Source organism: Octodon degus, unplaced genomic scaffold (assembly GCF_000260255.1).
Source record: "Octodon degus isolate 3935 unplaced genomic scaffold, OctDeg1.0 scaffold00133, whole genome shotgun sequence".
Classification (NCBI taxonomy): domain Eukaryota; kingdom Metazoa; phylum Chordata; class Mammalia; order Rodentia; family Octodontidae; genus Octodon; species Octodon degus.
The window spans coordinates 2,448,464-2,465,318 of NW_004524709.1; the positions used below are offsets into that span (position 1 = coordinate 2,448,464).

The 16,855-nt window shown below is 36.8% G+C and overlaps 1 protein-coding gene across 3 annotated transcripts in view; it reads right to left on the reverse strand.

Moving 5' to 3' along the window:
* The window catches only part of Usp6nl (USP6 N-terminal like), a 169,559-nt gene that overhangs the window by 29,447 nt on the left and 123,257 nt on the right, over positions 1 to 16,855 (reverse strand). For all 3 annotated transcript variants that reach the window (XM_023701330.1, XM_023701329.1, XM_004641268.2), the window contains 4 exons: positions 10,560 to 10,667; positions 4,954 to 5,063; positions 2,222 to 2,270; positions 613 to 733 (listed from right to left, as the gene is read on the reverse strand). In XM_023701330.1, coding sequence (XP_023557098.1) covers positions 613 to 733; positions 2,222 to 2,270; positions 4,954 to 5,063; positions 10,560 to 10,667 — 388 coding nt within the window. The remainder of the gene's footprint in view (positions 1 to 612; positions 734 to 2,221; positions 2,271 to 4,953; positions 5,064 to 10,559; positions 10,668 to 16,855) is intronic.

Here is a 16,855-nt window from a genome sequence, read left to right on the forward strand (position 1 = left end):
AAAAAGTTATACATCGCAATATGCTGTCAAAAGTAATATTTCAAGGGCCAGCCAGATAGCTCAGCGGACTAAAGTGCCTGCTGAGGCAGAGTGTAGCAGCCAAGGAGCACTAAGAGGGAGATTGAGACTGGGTATAGTGGCATGTGTCTGTAATCCCAGCGCTTGGGAGGCTGAAACCACGAAAATATGAGTCTGACCTATGTAGTGAGACCCTGTACTAAATACATTTTTAAAAAGTAATATTTCACTTAAGTCATAACTGCATAACAGTCAAATTTTAATCAAAACATATCTTTTATTTCTCCCAGTAATGTATAGCTTTTCCTACATTCTTCTAAACCTAAATTACTTTCTTTTGACCAAGGATAAGAAAAAAAGAATTTTAAAATGTCAATATAATTTAGGGAAAAGACAAAGAAAAATCAATGTGAACAGAAAAGCTAGAAAAGTTCAAAAAGGAAAAACTAAAAAAGAAAGTAGTAACAAATACTAATTGAACAAGCTCTGAGGAACAGTTTATTGTACTTAATTCTACCAAGTATCTTTGATTTTGTTTTTTCTTTTTTCATTCTGTTGTTTACTATTTGTGATAAAAATATGGGTTTTCCTTACCATGCATGGCATGTTTGGGTCCTGAGAAGAGTTTGACGAGAGCCCAGAAAGCATCTTCCTCGTTCATGTACATGAGCAGCAGAGCTGTAATCTGGCTCATTCCCTGACAGTACCCAACCTCCTGAAGAGCAAAGGAGAACAAAGCGAGTTTAAAATTAAGTAACATGTAAATGCACAGAAAAGGCTGACCTACTAAGTGTCAGAAAGTATCTAGATACATCATGCAGTGAGCAATTCTATAGATAATGATCAGTCTTTATAATAATCTGCCATATATTATAAAGAAAACTGCTCAAGATAAAAAGAATAGAAAAGTCTAATTTACACTTTTTTTTACTGTCTTCTCTTTGACATTGTTCTATTTTCTTTAAAGACTGCTAATACTTGTTTCATTTTATGTGCAATTCTTACCTCATCACTCCTGTTTTGTGCAGACGCTGGCACTGCCCCCTCCACCCAGTTTGCTTCTCCCTTATATTTCTAGACCCTTACTGACACTTCTTGGGTTGTCTATCTAGCTTATGTCCCTTCTCTTCACAGTTCCTGCTTATGATGTGGCCTTAAGAGACTGGTGTTTGTGTCACAGGAACCACATCTGATGGACCAGATGAGGATGCCTGGTCTCAAGGGAACAAGCAATTTGTTGCACTGACTGATCATACACTCCATTCTCTAGGAAATTTGAACAAAGCAAGAGAGACTACAATCACTGTAAGTTCCCACCTGAACAGCATGGTCACAGTGGGTCTGGGAGTGAAATTTAGCCATGAGTAACTAGCAAGTAGGAAAAGGAAACAATCTAGAGAGGTAAACACTGGGATGAATAGTCCACAGAGGTAATCAGATTCTTTATGGCTTCTGACTGGGAGGGAGAAAAAGTGTAGCTTTTTCATGGAGTGCTTATCACTTTCCAGCTCCAACTCCCATGAGGCTGTTACTGCTTAATTTCTGAGAAATCCTCTTAGTAAATCCCTTTTTCACTTCCTCTGGTGGGAGGAAAATTTCTGCTCTTGTAACATAAAGGTCGTAGATACAAGAGAATTTATTTCAAAGGTTTAAAGACTGTCTTCCTTGGAACCTAGTCAACAAATATTTATTTAATATCCATGTTAAGTCTTTCCCTAAATTATTTTCTCCCAAGAATAGTAAACCCTTTAGAGCAGTATGTCCATTACCAAAGACTTTGTACCTCTACTAGACCTCACCCAACAGACAAAATGTGACAAACTCCTAGAAATAATGAGTTATGAAGAGTCAAGTTAAAATCAATCTAGCTGCCAACTTCCTGTCCTGCCAGGCTCATTCCTAGTCTTTCTTACTTAAAATAAAAACGAAACTCTATCCACAAAACGTGGCATAAAAAAGTATGGTTCACTGGCATATTGTGGTCATATCTAAGCTTTCTGACTTAGAAATCAGCTGTTCTAGGACCCCAGGATTACCACAAAGCTAAGAGTCATTTGGTCCTGAGATGAAGAACTGAACCTAGAGGGACATTGTTAGGGAAGGAGTGCCAAAGGGACCTCAATGTAGCTCACAGATAAATATATATTAAAAAAAAAAAAAAAGAATATAGCTCACAGGACTGGACAGGAATGCTCCAACTTACCGTATTATAAATAGAATATGCAGCAAGAACATGGAATAAAGATTGTTGCCTAGAGAAGTAAAAATTTATATTAAATACAATTTAGTTATTTCACATACTTTTAAAATTAAACACAAAAAAGCTGATGGAAAGCCAACGGATAATCCAGATAAAATGACTACTGTAATAAAGAAATTTCTCCCAAGCTGCAATAAACTGTCTAAATTTGAGACAGTTAACTGTCTCAAATTTGAGACTAAACAGAATGTGTAACAAAAACATAGATGGCTTCACAATTCCTTAAATTTCTGTCTTCTTTCATTGAACTATCTTACTCTGAAATAATCCCAGTAGAACTAGCTACTGCTTAATAGGACAGTGGCACAGCATTTTGAAGACTAAGTTACAGTCCCAGCTAAGACCAACACCAGGCAGGCCAAGGGCAATGTTCTCCAAGAGAAGCTGCTTACATTCTGTATTACCCTCAAAGAAAAGGTGCTTTTTTTTTTTTTTTTTTTTCCCCACAAGCAGGGTTCAGGAATATAAGACTCAGGGGAGTGGCTCCATTCCCTTTTTTTTTTTTTTTTTAATTTTTTTTTTTTTATTTATTATTTGAGAGAGAGAGAGAGAGAGTGTGTGTGGTGTGTGTGTGGCCAGCTCAGCCCACCAGGGGGCGGGGCCGGCTGGCATGTGGTGCTGGGGGATTGAACCGCAGTCCCTGATGCCTTGCCAAGCTTGTTCTAAGTAGGTGCTTTAGACCACTGAGCCATCTCTCCAGCCCCTCCATTCACTCTTAATGCTGAGGATTCACTAACAAGTTTCTGCTCCCTGTGCCTACAACCTCTGCATCTTGTGATTTGGAGATCTCAGTCCCACGAGAGGAGTGTTTTCATTTGGAGGTTTAACAACAGTGGAACTGGAGGCTGAAACTGCGACCTAAGCACTCTGGATTTATACTACTTTAGGTTCTTTATGCCTCGATAGGCAAAGGCAGATTGATCCTGATTTCTAAGGGAATGAGATTCCACCATCCAAAGGACAAAAGAAGGAATACAGGAATACAGGACAATGCTGAGGCACCTGTTAGTATTACCAACCCTTGCTATTAATGTCAGTCAAAATCTACGCAACCAAATCCAGGCAGGATTGTAATGATCCACAGTGTTTAAGAATGAATCAAGTCTGAGTCACCTAGCCTAGGCACTTGCTGAAGACAAAGGTAAACACAATGGGGATTAGAAGAAGGTAGTCACAAATATCATTTATAACTATATAGCCACTTGTAGAAAAGACTAAAATTGTGGTAAGTACTTCTTCCTTTATATGGTATGAATATTTTGTGTATGATATATATATATATATATATATAATTTCCTTTCTCTTATCATGTATAAGATACATTAATAATAGTTAACAGGATATAAAAACAGAAATGTGACCATCACTCAAGGACTTAACATCTACTTTTTTTTTGGTGGTACCAGAGAGTGAACTCAGGACCTACTGAGCTATCTCCCCAGCCCTTAACATCTACTTGTGGGGAAAGAGTTTGCATGTTTTCAGTTTTAACTACAATAGTTGTATCACATTAGAAGTATGATTTAGTGGTTTAAAGAGATGCATATGAGTACTAAGTTGACAAGAGTAACTTATGATGGTTAGGTCCGGGTCAATTTGACTAGGCTACCATCCCCCATTAAACAATGATTCAAGAGGTTGAAGGGAATGGGAAAAAAGAATCAAGATATATCATGTACAGGTACAAGTTCTCTGTGATGAATGTGTTCATTATGTAGATCTCAGGTATACTGATAAAATAAACATGGTCTTAAAACAAAACAAAAACAATGATTCAGGTGTTGCTGTGAAGGTATTTTGCAGATGTAGTGAAAATATATCATCTGTTCAATTTAAGAAAGGGCGATTACCCTGGGTAATCTGGATAGGACTGATTGAATTTATATTTCCTCAATAAGAAGTTCCACCCAAGAACAAAAGCTTTGGTTTATGCCTGAGAATTCTGGCTTATCCTTTCAGTGATCTACTGTGGATCTTGGATTGTCTTTCACCTCCACAACCTAGTAAGCCAGTCTCGTGGTGTACACCTATTAATGGCTTCCACTTCACTGGCTAAACCTGACTGATCACAGGTCAGCAAAACTGCGTTTCATTTACAAACATCACAGCAAGGACATGCTCATGTGTAGTATCAATGTTCCAATCATATACTCATTTCATTAATTCCTCATTTCATTAATTTTCATTTCTCTTATTTCTTTTCCATATCTTTGAATGAAAGAATCCATTATACTTTCATTAAATTGTGAGATCATAAAATGCTTTGTTACTAATTTTATAGCACCCTATCTCAAAGCTTTAAAACTTTAAGTTAAATTAGATGTTAGGTGTCACACACACAAGATTCAAATTATCTGCAAAAGCCTACACATGTAGGATGTAAATCAAAAGGATCAAGATGCATTATGGACCAATACACACAGTGAATATATTCACAATGTTTAGCAAATATATTAATAAAAATGTCTTAATGTCAGTCTATATAAGATATTCTTTTTTTTTTTTTTTTTGTGGAACCGAGGATTGAACTCAGGCCCTTGCACTTGCCAGGGAAGTGCTTATTCCACTGAGTCATCTCCCCGGCCCTTATATAAGATATTCTAAACACTCACATTTTAACCTAGTACAAACTTTATAACTGCTCTTTACAGTGCATAATATTAAACTTTACTTACTTAACACCGTATCTGTCTCTAAACATAATATGGTCCCTAAATGTACGGTTGACATCAAGGTCTATTTGTCTGATATCAGGTGAACAGCCTCGTGCTCTGTGTTTTAATTTCTAAAAGAAAAGAAGAAAGCACATTTTTATGAGATCACTTTTGACAATCTATGATCAAATATAAACTGTTTCACATTTATAATGTTTCGTTGTTGCTTAGAAAAATCATTCCCATGGTTTAAAAAAATCAAAGCCACCCTGGGCATGGTGGCACATGCCTGCAACCCCAGCACTAGGGAGGCTGAGGCAAAAGGATCCCTGTGAGTTCAAGGCCAGCTTGGGCTACATAGGGAGCTCAAGGCCAGCCTGACTACATAGCAAAAACCTGTCTCCAACTGCCCCTGCTATCAAACCATCAAAGCCACATGAAAAGGTACATAAGGAAAACCTTCCTTCTCAGCATCCTCAACCTTTTCCTCTTTTTTCACTTTTTTCCCCCATCATGTTAATAGTAAGATTTTAATTTAGAACAGGAAATTTTTAGGGGTTTGAATTACTAATATTGTGTGAAAGCTCTGTGACTTACTAAGATTTCTTAAGTCTTTACAGCACAGTATTTTTGTTTTCCTTGGAGCTAATTGTTGCCTTCCTTCTTGATCTGCATCACTGTCTATGTGTTGGTAACTAAATCGATCCTAAATTCACTGTAAACTATAACTCTCCTCTGATGTGCTGATAGAATACACATGCCTGTAAGTTCACCTTCATGGAGACCACTCTCCCTCTGCAGCCTGTCCTGCTGCTGCCAGGCCTCTGGGCTGCTGCCCTAATCAGTCCTGCCATGTGCTGGGCTGTTCTTGGCTCTGCTCTTGGTGTGGCTCCCTTTGCTCCTGGGTCTCACCTCTCCACACTCTCGGGTTACTGTTTAGTCACGAGTGGCTCCCTTAAAAGGGTGTGTACAAGATACAGCTTCTAAAAGCTCTAATGTCTAAAGATTCTACGGTCTCAATAAACTGTTCAGTTACTTTAGAAGTGTAAGTTACAAAATATCTCTGCTCAAAAGGCTGCCTTTTGGCCTTTCATGTTGTCATGTGAATTCTTGTGTCATTATAAAAAGTCTTTTCCTCCTCTCTAAAAGTTTACAGGTGATGTTTTCTCCATTTCTGAAGCTTCACATTTCTCTACTTGATTTAGATCTATTTTTATCAACAGATGTGGTAACTGGAAGACCCTTTAAATTGTGAAAACGCATATACCTCTCAGTTCTGAAAAACTGCCTTTAATAATTCATCTATCAGTTTCTTCCTTCTCCCCTCCCTCTATTCCCATTTTTGTCTTTACAGAACTCTGATTATTACAATGTGAAACCTCCTACACTGTTATAAATTTTTCTTGTATTTTCTCTATTTCCCATTTTGGAAATTAATTCAATCATTACTTTCAATTAAGTTTTTCATTTTTCTTAAGTTTTCCATTTCTGTTATTCTCAAATGTTCCTTTTTATAGCACCCTACACTTGTTTTATGGATATAATATCTACTTTATTTCTCTGATGATAGTGACAATCTTAAGTTTTCTTCTTGCTTTGTAGTCTGTTTCTTACAAGTTGTTTTTGTTTGTTTGTTTTGTTGTTTTTATTTGTCCTTCATGGTACTCCTCTCCTCAAATGCAAAACTTTAGTGTCTGTTTTTATTTACCAGTAAGACACCTGTGGCACACACCTGTGATCCTAGTATTCAGGAAGCTGAGGCAGAAGGATCATTGTGAATTCAATGCCAATCTGCACTACAAAGTGAGACCTTGTCTCAAAAACAAAAGCAAAATCCAACAATAGCAGCAACAATTAAAAAAACACAGCAAGACACTAAAAAGTCTGTGAGCCTGGGAGAGGGGTCAGGAACTCTTACAACATGGTCTCCCTTTACAATGTGGACCTGCTAGGCAGTTTCAGGGGGTTTCCTGGAAATCACTATTTTCTGGAAGGGAGCATATTCCCCAGGAGGTCGTTCCCATCTCCTACCAGAATGATCAGCATAAAGGTGCCAATGTTCTAGGCGGTAGATTGAGAAAAAAGGCCAGGTTGTCTAAACTCTGCGACAGCCTACTGCTGTGCTTTCACTACAGCAGCCCACCTCAGCGATGGCTGTGCTGGCCCAGTCCAAAAGCTCTCCTTGCCCTCTCACAAGAATGAACCTCCAGTCTTAGGCCAGAGCTAGAAAGACCTGGGGGCTCTGACTGCTTCTCAAATGGACTTTCAGCTACATCTGTGTTTAGCTTCACTTAGTTTCACTTTCACTTCTGAGACACCTACCACTGGCAATTACTGAGCTTCTGAAGATTTGAAATAACAATCATGTTGCCTTTCCAATTTCCCACGGCCAGTCTAGAATTTAGCTTTCTTGGATTTAAGTACACTAAATGCCTATCTGCACTCTGGTTTCAAGAAGTGTTTGAAACAAAAAGTGCCCTAAAATAAAACATAGGGGAAGAAGAGAAGACTCAAATGGATCTACAGTATCAGCTTCTCTTAAAGACAAGAAAATACATCACACAAAAGGTGTCATTAAGGGCTGGCCAGATAACTCAGCAGATTAAAGCTCCTACTTAGGCAGGAGTGGTGGGGTGGGGGTGGGTTTCCCCAGGCCTGCAGAGTAGGCCCTGCCCCCAGGGTGTGCTGAGAGCAATAGAGACTGGGTGTGGTGGCACTCGCCTATAATCCCAGTGCTTGGGAGGCTGAAAAACAGGAGGATCACTACAAGTCCGATCTATGTAGTGAGACCCTGTATACCCTGTACTAAATACATAAAAAAAAAAAAAAAAAAAAAGATGTCATGACAGAAGCAAAGCCCTGTGCCCAATTAAGTAGTAAAAAATAATAGGGTTATTTTTGCCCTAAAATGTTTCCAAGGTAATACACAGAATATAGTTCATTAACATTTCTGACCTCGAAGGAGGTAAACAGTTCATGCAGTTATCTCTTGAGACTACAAGGGTTGTAATCCACAATAATCACAATAATATAAGAATAAGCACTTTATAAAAGAAAGGAGATGCAGGCATGGTAGTATATACCTGTAATCCCAGAGTTTTTGGAGACTAAAAGGGGAAGATCACAAGTTAGAGCTCAATCTGGGCAGCTTAGCAAGATCTTGTCAATCAATCAATCAATCAATCAATCAATCAACAAACTGGATTTAAAGAACCCATAATGGAAGATATTTAGATAAAAATTTACAAATCTCTGTGGTTTTGGCCTACTAGATTACTGAATCAAGCTATGGCTATATAGGCTTGTGCTCACTGTGGATGGACTCACCTCTATCTATAAGGTCTACTGCTAGTTACAAAAGGAATAAATACAAATGAGACACAAATAAAAGTAAAAAGCAGTAGATCAAGAGCAATGACTCAGAAGCCAGAATGCCTGGATTTCAAATTCTATGTCTGCACTTGGGGATAAAAGGTTACTTAACCTCAATAATAATAATAGTAAAGCTTGCCTCTTGGTATTATTGCTATAATTAAATAAAGTAGTTCACATATCTATACATCAAAGTATCTGAATAAGGACAAATCTCCTCAAAGTAAAGTATTTTAAGAAATATAGCAATATGAACCTTCAAACTAAAGTTAGTCAGATGTAAAGGTGTTCAAAATATGCCTTGAAAATTCATCTTCCTTTTTTCCTTGTGGAAACAACATCTCAGACACCTACTCCATGATGACTTTCTGAACCATAAAGATGATTTCTTTTTCTCCTTTCAATTTAGCCTAGTTTTTTGTCTTGTTACTTCTGGAGTATCTGCCACATAGCAAGGAGTAATTATATACTTCTATACTACTATCTCCTATGACAGAGAAGAACAGCTTCTTGATCACACCTATTCATTTCTGTGTGTAGTGTAGCAGTTCCTCCAGTCAAAGCTGCAATCTAAGAAGGGCAAACACCATTGGACAAACTTGAAGGACTAAATGTTCACAATATGTCAGGCAGGCTTCAAATAATTCCACTCATCTGAGAAAAATCTTGGTAGATTAAGAGAAGGTAGTTTTACTCCTACTGAAGTTCCAGCCAGTTCAGAGAGGCTGTGTGGCAACTACTATAATACGACTTTCACAGAGTATTACAGTTTATGTTTGGATGTCCCCTCAAAGCCTAAAGTGGTCAAAAGGGGCAGGCTTTTTGGAGGCCACTGACTAGAGTTTGTGACTGGTTTATTGTCTATTGCTGGGATTAATGATGTGAGTGCTACACCCACCCTAGGGTGGTAACCTGCATACAATACAAGGGAGGACAAGAGGCTTGCTTCTCCCCTCTGTGCTCCTGTTGCATTTGCCGTCTTCTGCTGCCCTGAAATGCTGCCCCTCTGCAATGCCACCTGGCTGTAAAGCCAGGTGATTATAGACTGAAACCTCCACAAACTGCGAGCTAAATAAACCTTTCCTTCCTTAATTTTGGGTGTCAACTATTTTCTCTTAGCAACAAGAGAAAAGTAACCAAAATACAGAGCTAGTAAGAAAGAGTGGTCAGGAAAAGAAGACTCAGTGAAGTAGGGAATTTCTAATACCCAATGAAAGTGCTTCCGACTGTTGAAAATGATAAGCTTGGGAGTACCAATGGTGAAGTTGTTTTTGTTGGGGCCATCAGTTTTCACTAAATGATTCTCTTACATTAACCAATCACTAGAAATTTTTATTTCCATGTAGAAAAACACATACAGTACAAATGAAAGCTATAGTTCACTACCTTTCATCTTGATGAAATTTCTCCTCAGTATACATGAAAAGAAAATACCAAAAGAACATCAAAGTACCTTTTGTAGTTGGTTTAAACTAGAAATACTTTTTAATCTATTCTAACTTACTTTCTTTACCTTTATTTTCTAAGGAAACTATATCAAAATCTGCAGATCTATGATTCTTAGAAAAAAAAAATTACCTTTTCAAAGTTAATACAAAACAGTTATAGAATAGGTAGACTGTGATGAAAAGGAGGTAAATTTAATGCTAAGAAAAGCATTACTGATCACACAAAAGTTTAACATTTGCTGATAAATAAACCTTATCATAACTTTTTTTTTTTTTTTGTGGTGCCAGGGATTGAACTCAGGACCTTATGCTTGCCAGGTAAGAACTTATTCTACTGAGCTATTTCCCCAGCCCTGGTAACATAATAATCTTGAAAACAAATTCTTTGTTATAACCCTGGAAGAAAAATAACATATATTGACAGATGTAAGATAAAGTGAATTGTTATTTCCCCATAAACTCTAAAAAGGACATTACAAATCTCTTTATTGATACTACAATCAGGTTTTAGTCAATTTTCCCTTCAAATATCCTCCAATATTGATGAGTTATTTTAAATACTGTGATTAATCATTTATGTATTTCAAAAACACAACACTCACTGATTAATATAGACATTATCACAACATTTTTACTTAAGTACTTACTTCAAATTTGAGACTACAAATCAATAAAACAAATACATCTCTAAAACTCAATCCAATATACTTTTGATATAATTTCAAGTGATAATTTTAAGCCTTACATCACCTTAAAAGCTAAAATAAATTATTTTAATTTTTAACTTCAAATAGTTTAGCTACTCACACTATAAAGGTCTCGTGTTTCTTCTTTCATTTTAGGAATCTCAAGAAGGAGAGCCCAGACTTCACCTCGCAGTTGGAGGGGAATTCCTTTGTAAATTCTTCTGTGAAACTTATCAAAAGAAAAAGAAAAAAAAAAAAAAGAAACTGGAGGTTATGAATTTACAAAAGCTTAAGATAGTCCCTTCAACTGATCTGATTAATAATTGTTGGTCTTTTATTTTCAGGGTATCCATGACAATTAATCAATACATTTTTAGTTATTGATACAAATCGATTCGTTATCTTTCTCCTATCCTAAAAGGGGAGATATAGACAGACACAGAAAGAACAAACAAAATGTCAAGAATGTACAAGTCATACTAATTCCATACAGAAGTGTCCCTGGAGAGGCAAGAAAACATAGTCAATGCCCTTTGCTACGTTGTGAATATCTTATTTACACAACCTCTTCCCTTCCTGTCACACACCCAGAAGGTGCTCATAAAGAGTCCTGTTGGGAGTACAGACATAGCTATCTAACTCCTAATCTCTTCTCTACCACTCTTTAGGGCCTTCTTAGGTCAAGCTCCCCCCATCTACCTCAGATCTCAGTTCCACTGGCAATCTGCACTTCATGTTCTAATTTTTTTTCTCTCTCTTGCTCCCTCTCCTCATCCCTCTCTCATTTTTCTCCTCTCCTTTCTTCCCCTTTAATTCAGAGAAAACTATGTCCTTTTCCTAAAGGATCAAACAAAAATAATGATAAATCATTCAGAAAAGATAAAGACTTTTGAATAAAACTGAAACATTAATGAAACTAAGCATAAATCATTAGTATCAACTTCTTGAGTCCTTGAAAAATATATTGCTATTGCTCTAAGAAACTTAAGGTTTGATGTATTTCCCCATCTTCTCTATAATTTTTTCTTCAAGTATAATTACAATACTCAGCCTAAATCGTTTGATAATAACAATAAGCTTGTCTTCTGGATGGTTAACAACCTAAGTTTGCAGACCAAAATTAGAGAAAAAGGAGGGCTACAAGAAAAGCCAACATTTTGGGCCTAACCTTCTAAGGTTAGTTAAGACTCAGGACATATGAGAACTTGTACTGTAACGTCATGTACCTCGGTAGTGTCCCAAATTTTCTGATCAAGAAGATTATGGGGCCAAAGAGGAAAGAGATCGATGACATAGAGTGTGCCTAAGGAGAGTCACATGGGGAAAAGACACTCTCAGACTTTCACAGCGAGCACATTGGCCAAGCAATGGCCGTGACTCTCCACATGGATGCACTGACAAAGGTTCTACAATCTGAGGTACAGGATCTCAGGATAAATCCTGAGGGCATTTCAATGACCTTCTCAGACCAAAAAGCTACAACTCTTGTTGCATAGGTCCTGCTTTACCTTGGTCTTAACCATCCAGTAGAAAAGTATGAAGACAAAATATAGGAAATAAAGCCATGCTGTTAAGTTGAGCTGTGGGGGACTCAGGTCAATAATTTCTGACATTGCCAGTTAAACAGAAGACCCAATGCTATTATGGGCTACTGGACTCTTAGAATATTTTGCTGAGTTTATACACCTATAATATTCAATAATGGAACTTAGGAAAAATGGGGTATGCCTATGAATGTCCATTTTGTATCTGTGTATTCAAAGTGGTTGGGATAGATATATAGTTACATTCTGTTAATGAATAGAATGATTTGTTCTAATGGTGTTTGTAAATAGGATCACAAGTCTGCATCTTGTACAGCAATTAACCACTAAGAAGAATATATGCAGTGTAATATTTGTTGAAACTGTACTTCCGATTTGATTTGAAACTGTCTCATTGCTGTTTATCAATAAAACTTTGAAAAAAAATAAAAAATTTAAAAAAATAATAATAATTACAATACTCATTATCTTTCAAAATTTAAAACTTGATGCCCAAATAAGGAAATGATTAATAAATTATGGAAGATGGATTAAGGTAAAAATCAATATATAATTACTTAAAGATCAAGATACTGGTTGAATAGCCCTATTTGAAATGCTGCCTGTCTGGCAAGCCCAAGATCCTGAGTTCAATCTCCAGTTAAAAAAAAAGAAAAGAAAGAAAGAAAAGAAAGACAAAGACAAAGACATGCCTGGGAGCAAAAGTGTTTTGGATTCTGCACATATCTGAGAGACAGGAGAGAGAGAGAGGAGAGAGGGGAAAGAAGTAAAGAGAGAAAAAGGGAGGGAGAAAGAGAGGAAGGAGGGAGAGGGAGAGGGAAGGAGGAAGGAGGGAGAGGGAAGGAGGAAGGAGGGAGAGGGATGGAGGAAGGAGGGAGAGGAGGGAGAGGGGAGAGGGGAGAGGGAAGAGGGGAGAGGGGAGATCGATCCTGGAGATGAGACCCAAGGCTAAACATAAAATTCTTTGTTTTATATATACTTCGTCTTAAGTTATGATGTAGTTTTAAGAATATTGTGGTTCAAAGTGAGTGATATGAACTTTATTGTGAAACCATGACTACTATGAAGTTGATTCAGCTCAGTAATTACACATAAGCTAGGCATGGTGGCACTTACTGTAGGCCCCGTACTCAGGGACTGAAGTTGGAGACTGCTGTCAGTTTGAGGACAGCCTGGGCTACATAAGTGAGTTTAAGGACAGCCTGAACTACACAGTAAGCCTGTCTCTCAAAAAAAAAAAAAAAAAAAAAAAAGAAAAAAGAAAAAAAAAATTACACATGATCTGTTTTGTTCTTTTGGTATCAACATGGTAAGCCTCAGATTTGAAATTTCCAAGGAGAGTACCTAGATTATGGAAATTTTAACCTGTGCAATAGCTCTAACTGGAGAAACATATACAGAATGGCTGTGTTGTCTATAAATCAGACTTGCAACATTCTTTAGATATCCAACGCTTACTACCATTAACTGCAAACTGAGTGTAGTAAAAACAAGTGAATTTAAGATTTACTTTTCCCAAAGAAGTCTGCAATCTATATCTACTTCAAAATTATAATAAACTATGTTTTTTAAAGCAGTATTAACTTCAAGTTATCATATAAATTTCTAGAGTAAAAATACTATACAGTAAATATCTGGTATAAATGTCAAGAAATGTGGAAACTACTCCAAATATGAAAAGTACAAAAGAAAAAACATTTTGAGTACTGGAAACTGAAGCCAGGACCTTCACTCTGATTTATTTTCCCATCTGTTTTTATTTTGCAATAGGGTCTTGCTAAGTCACTAAGGGCAAATCAGTCCTACCCCAATGCTGGGATCACAAGTGTGCATAATAATGCCCAGTGAAAATTCTAATAATAAACAATATAATGGGTAAAGAGATTGATATCCATGAACCTCAAACTGATTTTTTTTAAATTTATGTGTTCAGTAAGGGTCTCACTATACAGCTCGGACTCATAGTGATCCTCCTGTTTTCAGCCTCCCCAGCACTGGGATTACAGGTGTGCAGCACTACACCTGGACTTGGTGGCTGGCTCAGCATGCCCAGAGCGGAGCCAGCGTGGCATGTGGTGCTAGGGATTGAACCCCGGTCCATGCTCTTGCCTAAGCAGGCACTTAGTTTGCTGAACTCTCTCCAGTCCAATATTTTCCTTAAATAAAATGTATTTTATTTGTACTGCTTTTATCTAATTCTGCACTCAGTATCATATACAAATTACTGTTTATAACCTATCTAAAAATCTTGTTTTAGGAAAACAAATCCATCAAGTTGTCATGATTAAATAAAGAAGTAAAAAAAAATTTTTCTTTTCAAAAAAAAGGTCCCCATTCTATCAAAGGGATAAAATGTTAAAATGATATAGAAAACACTGGAAAAGAAATACTGACCTATTGCCAGTATCACCCACAGTAACAATTACTGCAATCTTTACTGAGCATTTACTATGGGCAGGAAACTATTTTTAAGACATTTGGTGGTATTTAATTCTGTTAAGCATTTTGTTATTCTTTTACCAACAATTCAATTTATAGGTGAGGAAAGTGAAAACTAAAGAGGTTAATTAACACCTAGAGTCACATATAAGATGTTACCAATTAACAAAAAATTACTGGTTTAATAATACATTAAAAAATAAGGATTAACCTTCTATGACTATAGTACAATGTTTGCCCAATTGCACTTTCTAAAACACATAGAATAGTGAAAGGAAAATATTAAGAAAATCCAAGACCAGAAAATATTGAAGCAATAATAATTATACCAAAACATAAAAAAATGTTAAAGGGATGTCTCTAGAATTCAAGCTGTAGGACATAATGGAACAAAACATATTCAAAGAATTAAGTCATAAGATTCTAAAATAAGAGTCTTAAGTTATGCTTTTTGGTTTTCAAATACAGTCAGCCTTTCATATCTATGGATTCCGTATCTGAACTCAACCAACTGCCAGTTGAAACGATTTAAAAACAAGCTGTGTCTTCCCCTGTCAATTCTTTAAACAATACAGTATAAACAGTATAAACAGTAAAATTAATCACACAGAATTTAACTGTACTAGCTATTACTCGTAGTCTAGAAATAAAAAGTATATGGGAAGATATTTAGAGGTGATATGTAAACACTATGCCATCTTATATAGGGACTTGAGCATCAGCAGATTGCGGAATCCTGGGGGGTCCTGGAACCAATCTACCAGGCACTTATAGACAATTATACTCAGACAATATATGACTGACTTACTATGGTTATTTTTCCCTTATAAGCATCCAACTATCATACAAGTTTTTAAAAAATTATTAAAAGAGGTAAAGATCATATAAAAGTGTGACAGTTATAGTAAGTTTGCTTATTTCTTCAAACAGCAGTCCCAGTTTCCATTTGTCATCAATTAACAAAGCAGTACTTTCTGCTGTCTACGATGATGTTGGAAATGTAGGCACAGCAGAGTGTTCCACTGTAGATGCAAGAGAACCAAGGTACACAGAGGTACCTGGCTTTGGTCAGAGTTCCATCTTCTTCCTCCAAGTTCAGGGTCTCTCTGCCAAACTATATTGCCTCTTAGAAGTTACAGCTTCATTAAAGTAGCAGACTTTATCAGTAGAAAGCAAGAGCTAGCCAGGCGTAGCTGCACACACCTACAATCCCAGAACTTGGGAGGCTGAAGCAGGTGGACTACTGTGTGTTTGAGGGCCAGCCTGGGCTACATAAGCAAGTTCAAGGCCAGCATGCACTACACAGTGAGACCTTATCTCAAAAAAAGTAAAATGAAACTTTCTAATAAACAACTGCTTTGTGGCAATACTTACCAGGTACCAGAGCTACAAACACAAAAAAGTTTTATGGAGCTTACATTGTAGTTGGGAAGATAAATGTGTAAGCAGTAATCTCAAAACAGATAATTCTAATAAAATATAACCAAATAAATTGCTAGCAAAGTTGGGGATTGTACTTGGTGAGAAAAGTCGTGGTGGAGGACTCCTCTCCAGTGTGCCAGAGTGGTAAAAGGCGGGTGGCAGGCAGCACCCTGCTCACATATGCAGCACATGTTATAGGGGGTAGTTAGCCCTTGTATGACTATATAGTTCTAAGGGAAAACAAAACAATTCAGGGATGAAAGTGTCAGAAGTGAGACAATAAATCTGCTCTGGTGTCACTTGTTTGTCCAACACAGTGGCTCTCACCCTAAGACTTAGAGATAATGGAGGAAGGGAGGAAGCAGTTCTTTGTGAGAGCGGGGAAAGATTTCTTGTAGAGAAAATGACACACTGAATACTGAAGAATATATATACATGTGCCAGGAAAAGATATGAATAGTGGCAAGGATAATGATAAATCAAACATAACAATAAGCTATTTATAACATTTCTATTATTGTCTATTTAATAACATTTTCTGATTGTCTATGATGAACTCATATTATACTATGTGTTGTAAGTCCTTGTAATATTTCTACATCTCTAAAGAGGTAAATACTACTACCGTCATGCCCATTTTACAAATGAGAAAACAAAGATGTAGCTTGAAGTAAACTATCCTAAGAATTCAAATTCACTAGTCTTATTTTGGAACCTAGTCCTTTCTTTCTTTTTTCTTTCTTTTAAAATTTGTACCAGGAATTGAACTCTAGGCCGTGTGCTTGCTAGGCAGGCGCTGTGCAGCTGAGCTACACCCCCAGCCCTTGGAACCTAGTCTTAACAACTATGATGTAGAATTCTATATACTGGATTTTAACAACAATTTCAAAACTATCACTTTAAAAATATTTCACAACTTTATAGATTTAATACATAAGATCTTAAAGAAAAAGGTAGGTAGCCTGATCTGAACCTTTCATTGCCATTATTTTTGTTCATTTGCCACTAAAAT